This window comes from Marmota marmota, unplaced genomic scaffold (assembly GCF_001458135.2).
Source record: "Marmota marmota marmota unplaced genomic scaffold, marMar, whole genome shotgun sequence".
NCBI classification, from domain to species: domain Eukaryota; kingdom Metazoa; phylum Chordata; class Mammalia; order Rodentia; family Sciuridae; genus Marmota; species Marmota marmota.
This window is the reverse complement of record NW_025999926.1, coordinates 5,967,698-5,981,702: the sequence shown is the minus strand read 5'-3', so window position 1 is coordinate 5,981,702 and position 14,005 is coordinate 5,967,698. Positions and strand designations below refer to the sequence as shown.

At 42.6% G+C, this 14,005-nt stretch overlaps 1 protein-coding gene across 2 annotated transcripts; it reads right to left on the bottom strand.

Moving 5' to 3' along the window:
* Positions 1–1,798: 1,798 nt before the first annotated feature.
* LOC107157645 (procathepsin L-like) lies at positions 1,799–5,207 on the bottom strand. Of its 2 annotated transcripts, XM_015503992.2 has the most exons (7): positions 5,082–5,207; positions 4,677–4,799; positions 4,414–4,560; positions 4,004–4,228; positions 3,356–3,518; positions 2,562–2,679; positions 1,799–2,075 (listed from the first exon to the last, which is right to left on the bottom strand). In XM_015503992.2, the coding sequence occupies exons 1-7, from the start codon at positions 5,205–5,207 to the stop codon at positions 1,973–1,975; spliced, it is 1,005 nt and encodes a 334-aa protein (XP_015359478.1). In that variant the 3' UTR covers positions 1,799–1,972. The 2 variants fall into 2 exon arrangements, with proteins under 2 accessions (XP_015359478.1, XP_048656237.1); XM_048800280.1 differs by lacking the exon at positions 2,562–2,679 and having other exon boundaries at positions 2,041–2,075.
* Between the last annotated feature and the right edge of the window lie 8,798 nt (positions 5,208–14,005).

The window sequence follows — 14,005 nt, the reverse complement described above, 5'->3', positions numbered from 1 at the left end:
CAATTTTTAAAGAACTACAAATTCTCAAATTATTTAAAAAAAATTTAAAAGGAAGGATTTCTGTCAAACTCATCCTACAAGGCCAGCATTAGCCTGATACCAAAATTAGATGAGGCCATAACAATAATAAAAATGAAAACTATAGGTCAATAGCCTTAATGAACAATAGATGCAAAAATTCTCAACAAAATACTAGCAAAGTAAATCCAATAGCACATAAAAAAATTATATACCATACGAGGCATATGTATGAATATATCACAATTTATTCCAATTTTATATATAATTATAATGCACCCATTAAGAAATAAATAAGAAGGACGGAAAATTTTTTAAAAAATTAAGTAAAAAGGAAGACCAATGATGTAGAGAAAGGAGATACACAATTAACATGCCAAAAAGTTCATTTTTGCAAAGCAATGATATACTGGCTGAAAAGAAATAAAAATTTAATCCCGTTCACAATACCACATAGAAAAAATCTAGAAATAGATTTAACCAAGAAAGTGAAGGGACTCCAATGAAAATTATAAAATACTGATGAAAGAAACACAGAACACACACACACACACACACACACACACACAAATGAAACACTATCTCATGTTCATGGATTGGAAGGACTGATCTTGTTAAAATGCTCATATTACCCAGGATCTATAGATTCAATATAATCCCCATCAAAATACCAATGAAATTCTTCACAGAACCGGATGGTACAATCACAAAATTCATATGGTACCACAAAATGCCCAGAACAGCCAAAGCAATCTTGAAGAAAGATTGAAAAAAAGAATAAAGCTAGAAGCGTTAAAATAGGTGACCTCAAGACAATGCAGAGCTATAGTGATCAAAACAGCGTGATACTGGCATAAACACCCCCCCATAGATGAAAAGAACAGAATGAATCCATGTAACCACCCAGACATGAATCCATGTGATTTCAATCATTGGCTTTCAACAAGGCTTTAAGAATACATGTTGGACAAAGGACAGTCACTTCAGTAAACTATGCATTAAAATGAGACTAGAGCCCCACCTCTCACCCAGCATGCAAAAATCAACTCAAAATCTGTCAAGAACCTAAGAAGTTAAGGCCCCAAATTACGAAGCTACCAGAAGAAAATATAGGGGCAATACTGAGTACCTTGGTCTGGGCAAGATTCTATGGAGTGACCTCAAGGTCATTGACAAAAAAAAAAAAAAAAACATTGACAAAGGGAATTCAAAAGCTTCTACAGAGAAATGGAAACTGTCATTCCAGTGCTGAGACCACCTACAGAATCGGAGGACACATCTGCAAACCATTTACCTGGCAAAGGGTTAATATCCAGAATCAATAAGGAACTCAAAAGCTCAACAACAGAACATCCAGGTTCAGTGGATTTCATCACACCATGCAGAATGGCACTCAATTCAAAATTAGGAAATTGATGTAAATTGCAATATTGAATTTCTGGAAATTTCCATTTAATATTTCCAGACCACAGTTGACACCAGGTAACTAAAACAATGGAAAGCAAAAGCAAGAACAAGGGTGGAATACTGTCATAACTAGAAAAGGCACCTGTTCTTTGTCCCAGAGAACTATTGCCACGCTTAGTTATATCTTCAGAGCCAAATGACATGTTTGATGATACGAAAAGTCAGAGCACTAAAAAAAATGAAAAGCCTCTCCATCACATTTGGAATTCAGTTTTATTTTTAAAGACACAAGTTTATGCATACTTTCAGGGAAAAAAAATGAAAATGCAGAAGTCATTGGAAGAGTCAATAATACAAAGCTGGTTATAGCAGTAATTAAAGTAATAGTGATATTTTACTAGAATAAAAATGTCACAATTCACATCACAGTTGAATCATCAATGACTCAAGCGTTGGGCTCCCACACAGAGGGGGCAGGTCAGTTTGAAGATGAAATCCCTGGGCTGGAGAAACTGTTGCCAATCAAGTCCTTCCTTATCACCGTCCATCAGTTCACGGTAGGATAGCAGGCTGCCGTAGCAATTCCACAGACGTTGTTCTGGTCTCGGGCGATCTTTATGTAGCCATCCATGCCCCATCCTTTACTCCAACTAAAAGAAGAGTGAGTTTTCCATTTCATAGGAAAAATAAAGCACATTGGCTTTATTAACAATAACACCTAATTTAGACACTGTCCCAGAAACCATAGACTTAACAGAATGAAGAGAAGCAGATATTCTTGTTCATTCTCTATAAACTGCTGAATCTAAATTGACACTTAACTTCCACCCCTGAGTCCAAACAATTATCTTATACAGGATTGTAAAATCAGAGACAGAAAAAGGACAGGATGTCTTTGCAGTCCAATGTGTTTCAGAAGTATGAAAATTTTCAGAATTCAGAAAAGCAACGGCAGACGTGCCATATTTTAATACCCCAAGGAGCCTGGAACAAAATCTTAATGTTATCAGCATGCATTAATATTTCCTCATTCAACCTAAGAGGGATAAATATTTCTAGGACCTATAACTAAATACTAACTGCAAACAAGAATTCCTTCTTGAATGTCAAACATACATGCTTTGGGCAATGCATACCTGTTCTTGACCAGCCAGTATTTATTTTTATTCGGGTTTGTTCCTTCAAAACCATAGCCAACCAGCAGAACACCATGATTCAGCTCACTGCTTTTGCAGTCTGGGTCATAATAAATGCCTGGAGATAAAATCAAAGCTGGGGTGAAAGCTCCAGGAACAGTGGCAGTGACCCCTTGTCACCAACAATAAGGAGGCATTTCCAAATTCACTGAGATGATACAAACTTACAATCAAGCTCTACTGTAATCAAAGCTAGGCATTCAAGAGCTGATATTAAACTAGCAGAAATACAAATTAGCATAATTCCTTCTGTTTAAATTAGCATAAATCCTTCTGTTTTTAAACAGAAGGATTTATACTAATTTGTATTTCTAGGTGCATAAAAGACCACTAGGTGCATAAAAGACCACTCTTTGAAACACTGTAATTCTATTTCTAGGATGTCCATCTAAGAAAACAGCACAAAACACAAAATTACTTGAATCAAAAAGCTCCTTTAAGATTTAATTGCATAAATAAAAATGTAGGTAAATTTTAAATAATTGGAGAAAATAAGAGGGAATTAAGCTAATTAAGCAGCTTTTTAAAAAAAATATGCAGTACTCACATTCATGGGATCTGCTTGAAGAAAGGTCGAGTGGAAACATCAAGTATATATATTACATGTACAGAATTTGAAATCCAGGCACCCAAATATTTACCAAAAATTTACATACCCAAGAGTCCCTCAAGCTGGTATGTCATGGTGGCATTACAGTTTTTCTGCGCCCGTTTCTAGAAAGAAATATGCTCACCTTTTTTATAGAACTGGAAGGACCTCAAGCTTGCATCGATAGAAACAGAGATGGGCCCAACAGATGCCACTGCCTTCTTAAGGGCTTCCTCGTGCTTTGGAATGTATATTACGCCTGTGTTATTAGCGACAGAATTCTCAGGTTTGTACCTACAGGATCCATCCTTTTAAAGGTAAAGCAGGGAGACAGTTGATTAATGCCATCCACCTGTGGGGGAACATGTGTTAGAACCCCAACACCCAGCAATTTGCAGCTTAAGATTTCCATGTCAGTGCTATTATAAATTATCCCAGGCAGTGACATGCTGTTAAATTGATTTGAAACTGAAAATTAGCTCACATATCTTCAATGAGACCCTCTAGGTCTTCCCATCCATAAGAACTTCCCACAACAGAGGAATCTGTGTTAAACGTGGAACGGTTGGCATGTTCTCCATGTTCCACAGAGGCAAGAACAAGATGTATGAAAGGATCTCAGGAAAGAATGGCCAAGGCTGAAGACTTCTATGACATTGGTGGTTTACAGAGGGTGAAGATAGACTCTACACTTCAACTTGGGAATTCTGAAGGAATTCTTGGGAATTCTGAAAACGTGCCATTTTTCCAAAAGCAGATATGGACTGTCAACAACATGAGAAGCTCTGTTTACCTTGGCCTCGTATGGATAGGAGTCCTCTGAGTCCAGGCCGCCGTTGTCCTTAATATACTGGAAGGCAAAATCCATCAGGCCACCACTGCAGCCCATATTGCCCTGGGCCCTGGAACAGTCGACGAGGTTCTGCTCACTCAGCGAGATGAGTTTGCCCGTTTTCCGGAATATCTGTCCTTCCAGGGCCCCAGTGGCACTAAAAGCCCAACAGGAACCACAGTGACCCTGCAAAAGGAATAAAACAAACTGTCAACCATAAAACAAATAGCAAAACTCGGACAACAATTCACATAGCCAAATACTCTCCAAAACAGTGAACTGCGTGCCCCTCCAGTGTGGCAGGGCAGGGGCATGGAGTCCTGGGCTTTCCTGTGGGAGATGCAAGGTCTGAATCCCACACTGTCCCATACCTGATCCTTCACAGGAGTCACGTAGCCTTTCTTTCTCCAGTCCACAGATTCGGGCACATCCCCAAACAGAGGCTCCTGGAACACTGCCCCCCTCTGGAGCTTCTGGTATTGAACGCTGTTCCTCACTTGCCTGAATTCTTCATTAGTCTTCAAGGAAAGGTAAATAGAACATTGAAAGGTCAGGAGATGGTTTTGTGAGGAGCTGAGGCGAGGAAGCGCAGAGTGAAGCGCCCCACCCCCCACACACACACACACACACGCACCATGTCCCCGAAGGCGTTCATGGCCATGGTGAACCCATGCTTCCCCTGGCTGTACTCCTCGTTGTGCTGCTCGATCATCTTCATGTTCTTCTCCCACACCGCTCGCCTCCATCCTTCTTCATTCTAGAAGCAAGCACAGCTGATAGTTTTTATTTCTATTTAAAACTAAACCCATCTCCCCAAGGGGACACCTGCTGACATAGGTGGAAGAGAAACCATGGCCCAGCAGGGCTTCCCACTCCTGTGAGCTGGTCTCCAGGCCCAGACACCACTGAGTGCACCACAGGGCCCTCGGGTCACTGCCTGCTAAGAGCTGGCCTCTAGAAGCTTCTCTCTGGCCATAAACTGTGACCAGCGAGGACCACTTTCTGCAGGGTCCCCCCGGACGGTGTCCATGTCACCCACCGTGCCGTAGGTTTTCCCGTGCTTTGCTTTCCACTGGTGCCATTGGGCATTTAAACCATACTCAAGGGCTGGAGCACCGGAGAGTGCCGGGAAGCCAAGGAGGACCAGGAAGAGAGAGGGACTCATGCTTCAAGCCCTGGAAAAGCAAAAGAAATGAGGGAATTCAAATATTTAAATTTTTCCTCCCAAGAATTGACCCAAGGCCAGTGGAAGAGGCTAAGGATGTAGCTAGATTAAAACACTCCAGTGGGAGTATTTGGCCACCAATGGAAAGCAGCCTGTCCACAGCCCTAGGGACTGAGACGCTGTATGGAATGATAATTTAGGTTTAAGAACCATGTGAAGGTACCTGATGATTTAAAACCTTAAAACAACAACTAGGAAATTAGGAGATAGTTGGTCCAGGTTATGTACCAAAGCTACTGAGTTCACCTAAGCTAAACTTCATTGAGGCATCTGATACCAAGTACAGACAAAGGGGTCCCCAAGAGTTGGGGGCCACTGGGCATCTTCTTGGATGGTATACCTTTCTGTCTTGAATGCAATCTTTCTGGAATATTTTTCTAGGGAAGTAGGAAGAACAGCACCACAGGTCTCTCTGTCCCACACTTAGGACTCTGCCTCCAACATCCCCACTCACTACCCCAACCAGGAAACCAGGCCATGTGGCTAAGGCACTGGAAGTCACAGCTACCACATCCAGCCAGGCATGCCACCTGCTCCTACCCTCTGCACACACCAAGACTGGAGGACTTTACCTGGAAATGATGGGCAAGAGGGTGCTCCCGTTGGCCCAGGAGCAATGAACCCTGCGGTGGCTGGGCGTGCCAGGGGTTCCACTTGACCCCTCCCTCCTGGCCAGGCCCAGGGTGACTGGCACAACCTGGGATTCCTGCATGGTCTGAGCCTCTCCTGGGTTCCCCCGGCAACCGTCCCCACATCCCACCCGAAGGCTAGCAGAGGAGGGGAAGATGTTCTGTATCCTGGGAGTCCTGCCTGCATTCTGGACCAGGGCCCCCTCTCCAGTCTGTTCCCAATATGCCTAGGCAAGGCCGAGGGCGCTCACCCGAGGTGGCCACACCCCACAGATACAACTCACCAGAAGTGGCAGAAGTCGGTACCTCTGGTCCAGAGGTACCTCATCTGGGCTTTAAAGACCCTGTCTGTGACCTTACCCGCCCCGCCCCCATCACCTGCACGCCCTGCGATTGGTTGGGTCCACCTCTGGGTGGAGACTCCAAGCGCGACTCCAGGCAATTTCGGGTCCAGCCTCTCCCCGAGGGCTCTGCATTCCCTGGACTGGGAGGAGCTGAGCAGGACACCCCAGCCCCAGGAAGGGAGGGAGCCATGGGTGGCGCTGGGCCATGGCTCAGGAAAAGGGCTCACAGCCAGCCCTTGGTGGATTTTCAGCAAAACCTGGTTTTCCTTTAGTTCTGGAGGTTTTGGTTAAAATCTTCTGCAGTGCTGAAAGGCAGCACATTCCAGCCAGGTCGTTCCTGTTTAACCTACAGCTAGGGTGGAGCCGGTGGAAAAGCACAGACCCGTGACTTGTCTCCCAACGTGAAGATGAGATGTAGCTGGGTTTAGAAGAATCTGACAACCTCCAGGGCAGTGATGAGATTGGCAAGGCGCGAATCTTGGGTGGGAGAAGAAACTGGAGGAAGGACCCCTGAGGCTGGGAGGCCAGCGGTCATGCATCCCATCCTGGCTCCTCCCTTAGGATTCTTCCTTCCCCTGCATCTTCAGCAAAACCTACAGAAATGAGTTACTTGCAGGAAATAAAAAATGATTAATAAAAATTGGTTAGTAAAAAGTTAATAAAAGGGGGGAAAGCAACTGAGAACTTTGGGAACTGCTTTGATTTCCCTCTGTGTTTTGCAATCTTTTCCTCAGTCTACATATTGATATTTAATTCAAGAAATTTACTTTAATGGCAGCTAATGTTAGAATTTAAGATACAGAGTATGGGAAAACATTTGAGGTGTGTGTGTGTGTGTGTGTAATATGTAGATATTCGCTCTTATAATTAAGGAATTGAGGAACACAGCCCAGAAACATTCTAAACCTTTTTCATTTTTCTATTATTATTTTAAAAATTCATTGTAGGACTGGGGATGTAGCTGAATGATAGAGTCCTGGTCTAGCATGTGTGAAGCTCTGGGTGCAATCCCCAGTACTGTTTTTTTGTTGTTGTTGTTTGTTTGTTTGTTCATTTTGCTTTGTTTTTTAAGTGAGAAGGAGGAAAAAAAAATTTATGGGAAAATATCATGTCCATGTTTCCCCAATAACTATTTTTATGCATATTTTGACTTCTTGAGTAAAATAGGGCATGCTGATTTGTAAGCTTATTTCTTTTTTAAAATTTCTTTATTTATGTTAAAGTAGAGTGCGTTTTGGCATATTGAACACAAATGAAGCACAATTTCTCATTCCTCTGGCTGTACATGGTGCAGAATCACTCCAGTAGTGTAATCATACATGTAGATAAGGTAATAATGTCTGTCTCATTCTACTATCCTTCCCATCCCCACAGCCCCACCCCTCCCCTCACTCCCCTGTACACAAACCAAAGTTCCTTCATTCTGCCTATTCCCCACCCCACTATGGATCAGCATCCACTTATCAGAGAAAATATTTGGGTTTGGGGTTTGGGGGATTGGCTTATTTTACTTACCATGATAGCCTCCAATTCCATCCATTTACCTGTAAATGCCATGATTTCATTCTTCTTTAAGGCTGAGTAATATTCCATTGTGTACCACGTTTTCTCATCTGTTGAAGGGCATCCAGGTTGGTTCCATAGTTTAGCTATTGTGAATTGAGCTGCTATAAACATTGATGTAGCTGTGTCACTGTAATATGCTAATTTTAAGTCCTTGGGGTATAAACTGAAGAGTAGGATAGCTGGGTCAAATGGTGGATCCATTCCAAGTTTTCTCCACACTGCTTTCCATAATGGTCCACCAATTTGCAGTCCTACCAGCAATGTATGAGTGTACATTTTCCCCAACATCCTTGCCAACACACATTATTGTTTGCATTCTTAATAATTGCCATTCTGACTAGAGTGAGATGGAATCTCAGTGTAGTTTTGATTTGCATTTCTCTAATTGTAAGCTTATTTCTACTTAAGATTCAATTAATAACTCAACTAAAAGAAGCATAATCAAACCTATGATTTTTTTCACTGTGGTAAAAAAATTAACATAAACATTACTGTGCTAACCATTTTTATGTGTAAATTTCAGTGATATTAGGGATATCCTCATTTCTGGGCAGCCATTGCCACCATAGATCTCCAGAACTTTTCCTTCTTTCTCAACCCCAACCTCTGTACATATTACATAGCAATTCTCACTCCTGCTCCCCCAGACCTAGAACCCACCATTCTATTCTCTGTGTGTATGAATTTGACTACTGCTAAGGGTTGAATGTCTGTCTCATCCCCAACTCACATTGAAATTTCATTGCCATTCTAACAGTATGAAAAATTAGAGCCATTAAGAGACAAGGAGACCCCAACAGAGCATGTGTCAGACTTTCCTTGTTTTTTTAAGGTGGAAAATCTTCTATTGCATGTAGGTATCATATTAGAAGCTTATCGGTTCATCCCTTGATGTACTTTTGGTTGCTTCCACATTTTGCTCTTGTTAATGATGTCAACTGAGGTGTACAAATATATTTTCCAATTTCTGCTTCTTTGGGTTATATATTCAAAAGTGGAATTGCTAAATATATAACTCTGTTTAATTTTTTCCCATGTTGTTCATAGTGGATGCACCATTCTACTAACCCCCAGCAGGGCACAGGGCTCTGGTTTCCAGAAACCTCATCAAAACTTGTATATATATCTATCAATCTATCTATCTATCTATCTAGTTGGATAGAGAGATATATATATAGATATATAGATATATATAGATATAGATAAGGTAGATATAGATAGATATAGATATATAGAGATAGAGATAAATATTATATATCTTTAATAGATATTTTATTTGTCTAAAAGTAGCCATTTAATGTGTATTAAATGGTGGTATCTCATGGCTCTGATTTGTATTTATCTAATGATTTATGTTATATGTTATAAAGCATCTCTGCTTCTGCTTATTGGCCATTTGTATCTCTTCTTTGGAGAAATGTCTATTCACATCCTTTGCCCATTATGTAATGGTTTGTTTTGTTGTTGTTGTTGAATTCTAGGAATTCTTTATATATTCTGGTATTAATTCCTCATCAGATGAATGACTTGCAAATATTTCCTCCAATTCTGTGGATTACTTTTTAACTATGTTGACAGCATTATTTAATACAAATTTTAACTTGATGCAATTCAATTTATCTACTTTTTATTTTTTGTTCTTTTTTACATTACATCTCAAAATCCTGACAAAATCCCATGTCACAAAGCTTTTCCCCTGTTTTCTCTTATTAGCAGAAAGAACAGCTCTTGTTCATGGGCACAAGAACTCCTCTTCTGCAAAGCAAGTCATAAACACTAGAAATATTTCTCTAGCCCCCCTCTTGCCTGTCTGTCCAGGAGCTGGCCATGCAGGAATTCTCCAACCTGGCCTGTCTGATAATAGGGTCCACCCCTCTGGAAAGAAGCTGCAGCGAGGTCAACAAGAATCTGGACAGACAGGCTGTGGGCTTGCCCATCAGAATATGCCCGTTTGTGAAATCACGTTCCTCCACCGAGGTCAGAAACCTGAGCATAAAAATAGACAGTTTGCCCCAGGTCTCTGGATCCTTATCTCTGAAGGCTCTCATGTCACATAAAACTGAGTGAATAAATTTGTTATATTTCTTTTGTTATATAGAGTGTCAAAAAAGACTCTTATTATGGGGAAGGAAAGAGATGACACCTGTCTGCCCTTACAAAACCCAGCATGACCAAAATCAAAAAGTAAACCAAGAAAGATTTAAATTCAGAAGGAAGGGAGGAGGATACTTAGGCAAGAGAATGTTTGATATTATTGCCGTAAGTCATTGAAGCACTTCTTTATACAAAACTTGTTAAATAATGTAACAGAAAGAGGTGATATGCTGACCATTTGGGGTTTTTTTAATTTTTTGGGGGGGGGGGTGGGTTGCACCAGGGATTGAACCCAAGAGCACTCAACCACTGAGCCACATCCTCAGGCTTAATATTTTATTTAGAGACAGGGTCTCAGTTACCTAGGTCCTCGCTAAGTTACTGAGGCTGGCTTTGAGCTCATGATCCTCCTGCCTCAGCCTCCCAAGCAGCTGAGATTATAGGCATGCCACAAGGCCCCCAGCACCCCCTCCAATCTGTTTAAATTCACTGAGCCAAGAGTTACTCTTTAGAAAGTGTTAGCTAGCACAGCTTCATTTGTAAAGTGGTTTGTTGCCTTTTATAACGGCATGAAAAACGGTGTGTTGATTAATTGATGTTCCTATGAAACCACCGGTTAAGTAACTTTAATTTTCCAAGTTCCTGTACCTTGGTTTTCCTGAAGGAGTAACTCAGAGTCAGTCCATTGAGTAGAAAGAGGAATCAATCACCAGTCTTTTTCTTAGGGCAGTTTGAGCTTTTTCTTAGAAAATTTCTGCATGTACTTTTCCAAACAGCTTCTCTGAGGCTCAACCTTCCCAAGGTAACTCTAAGATTAACTATAATAATCTTGCTTTTATGGCAAATGGACACATAACATGGCAGGTGTGTTTAAGTGAAATTATGGCCGAGCATCCTGGGGTAGGAGGTAACAGGGCCTGACCTTGTGGGGCTAATTCCACATCCCTTGTCCTCACTCCCAGGTCTGTGATTCATCAACTCACTTCTGGAGGTCAGAGGTCCCTCCTGATCTCTGATCCTGCCACCACCCAATTCCTCCTACAAAAGGAAACCACCATCTAAGCAAAGGACCCTATGATATAAAATGCATTTCAAAAGGCACTTGTTGCCAGGTGCGGTGGCTCACGTCTGTAATCCCAGCAACTCCACTTGGAAGACTGAGGAAGGAGGATCACAAGTTCAAGGCTAATCTCAGCAACTTAGCAAGACCTTGTCTCAAAAATAAAAAGAACTGAGGATATAGCTCAGTGGTAAAGCACTCCTTGGGGTTCAAACCCCAGTGCCAAAAAAAAAAAAAAGAATTGATGATCAAATAATCTTTTTAATATCTGAGATTTTCAAAGCATTTTCATCCCACTTACATCTAACAATCTAACAATGAATTGTTTCTAGGGAAAGTGCAGGACCTTTGTCTCCTAGAAATGATCAAGGGGGACACGGTTAAAAGGCACAGAGCAAAGCCCTCACGGACGGTGGTAGAGAAGGTCAAGGTGGAGCCCCAGCCCAGGCCAGGCAGCTCACTCTCTGTGTGGCCACAAAACCCTCTGCTTGGCCCATCTGTGCACTTCTCATAAAATCTGTTTTAGCCAAGGCCTCTACAAAATCAGTTTAGCAAGAAGTCCTCTCCTCATCCTTGATACCTCTTCATCCTCCACATCTGATCAGGTACCCATCTTCCACCACCCCACATGATGCCAGGTCACCCCAGCTCATCCTCAGCAAGAATGCTGTTGAGTCTGTCCCCTACCACCCCAGGGCTGGGGATTAAAGACAGGACCCTGCACACGCTAGCCAAGCACTCCACCACTGCACTGCCTTTTAATTTTGTTCTGAGACAGGGCCTTGCTAAATTGCCCAGTCTGGCCTGGAACTTGTGGTCCTCCTGAATCAGCCTCCTGATTCGCTGGGATTACAGATGTGCGTCACTGTGGTGGTCAGCTTAGCCGGACTCCCCCTTCCCACTGATGTTCCTTCTTAATAGTTTCCCATCTCCTGAGGCCCTTCCTACTCTTTGGTTATAGCTCCCATTTGGCCTTGTGTTTGGAGTTGAGGCCTCTCTCTCTCCTTCCCTGCAAAACCCCATTGCAGTGGTCCCAACATCCATTTCACTGGTCCTGAAGAAAGTATTCCTAGCTATGCTTTAACAAATATAATGAAATAATTTTCTTTTGGAGCTCAAGTGGGAATCCAGGGCCTCACATACACTGCTGACCACATACTCAGCAGCCCCCTGGTGTTTTCTGACCCAGTGGCCACCTACCTCTTCCTCCTTCTAGCAGGACACCAGGTGAAAGGCACTTGTGAGATAACGGAGACCATGGCCTGAGGAGCCTCGGGACTTCACCTCCTGTGGCCTACAGCTCAGGACTCAGGACTCATATTCCACTTTCTCCTGCTGCCCCTGGGCTCTCAGAGCAGAGTGTCAGACACATTGTGGGGGCTGGGTGGAGGGAGGAGGGCAAAGGCCCCAAAGCTCAGCTTCCTTCTCTAAGCCCTGCTGGCCGGCTGCTCTCCAGCTACTTCTTCACATGCAGAAGGCCCCTGATGCCACCCTTGACTCTGCAGCCCTCCTGCCGGATGGCCCTCACCTGTCAGTTGATCCCAGAAGAGCGCTCAGCTCCCGGCACAGTGGTTTCTAAAGGGAACCACCAGCAGCAGCAGCATCAGGAGCTCCTAGAAAAGCAAATTCTGGAACCCTGTCCCAGACCTATTGAATCAGAATCTGGGGTGGGGGGCTCAGAAATCTCCTTTCCTGAGCCCTCTGGGTGATGCTGAGGCAAGCTGAAGCCTGAGAACCGGACCCAGCATTGCTGTGGAAATGACATGAGGAGCGTGTGCAAAATGCCCAGAGCAGACCTGCATGGGGTGGTTGGGGGGCTGGTGCACCCACCCAGGGACTAGGGAGGCTGAGGAAGGAGGATCCGGTGTTCAAGGCCAGCCTCACCAACTCAGCCAGACTCTGTCTGAAAATTTAAAAATAAAAAGGGCTAGAGATGTGGCTCAGTGGTTAAGCAACCCTGGGTTCAATCCCTGGGACAGATAAACAAACAAACAAATAAATGGCTCTGAAGAGTGCTTGTCAGCTAAGTGATATTTCACTGTAAGTCCACCGCAATCCTCAGCACCACGGCAGGAGTTGTTTATTATCATGATTTCATGTCCAGGAGTACCAGGTGCCCACAGATGATGTACTCTTCCTCTGAACAGCCCCCTGGCAGGTACACATGTACCTGGATCTCTTGGTAAAAAGCGATCTGTCTTTGCCTCTAACCATGACACAGGGAGTGATTTTTGATTATAGGTGTTTCTTTTTTACACATAAAAAGGATTATTCTTATTGAGCTACACCTCACAGAGCATAAAATCCATCATCTCAAAGTGAACATCTCAGTGGTTTATATTCAGTGGTTAATATTCTATTCATCCATATTGCTATCGAATTTCAGAACATTTGCATCACTTCAAAGAGAAACCCTGTGCTTACTACTTAGATTTAGTCCCAAATCTCCTTCCCATAATCCATTTAGCATCTCTGTGGATTCGTCCTTTCAACTCATGTCATGCAAATAGAATCACAAAGTATGGAATCATTTGTCTGATTTATTCATTTCGCGTATGTTTTTAAAGTTCATCATATCATAGTGTGTGTCAGTACTTTGTTCATTTTTAAAGACTTTTTTTTTAGTTGTAGATAGGCACAATAACTTTATTTTTATTTTATTATTTATGTGGTGCTGAGGATCGAACCCAATGCCCCACACACATGAGACAAGTGCTGTACCACTAAGCCACGACCCCAGCCCAATACTTTATTCATTTTTATGGTTAAAAATATTCCATAAAAATGAATGAGGTTTAAAAAACAGAAAAAGAAGGAGGAAATCTTGCAGAGGACCTTCCTGACGGAGGGTACCAGCCCCACAAACCCTGTGGTTTGTGGTTATTGAGGGCTGTTTCTTTGGACAAAATTAAACACTGTTCTAGAGAATCACAGTTGATTCCAGATATGCAAGAATAGCCAAGGCAGTCAACATGATCAATGCAGGGCCTCTTAGCGTCATGGGGCTCTGGTGTGGTATTAGGTGCCTTTGGATGAGATGTCATT

What these genes read in the sequence shown, in the direction of transcription:
- LOC107157645 (XM_015503992.2), bottom strand. Translation starts at nt 5,207, where the DNA reads ATGAGTCCCTCTCTCTTCCTGGTCCTCCTTGGCTTCCCGGCACTCTCC. An exon ending in CCTATCCATACGAGGCCAAG is followed by an intron (nt 3,519 to 4,003) that starts GTAAACAGAGCT and finishes TACCTTTAAAAG; the next exon opens with GATGGATCCTGTAGGTACAA. An exon ending in TACTGGCTGGTCAAGAACAG is followed by an intron (nt 2,076 to 2,561) that starts GTATGCATTGCC and finishes CTCTTCTTTTAG; the next exon opens with TTGGAGTAAAGGATGGGGCA.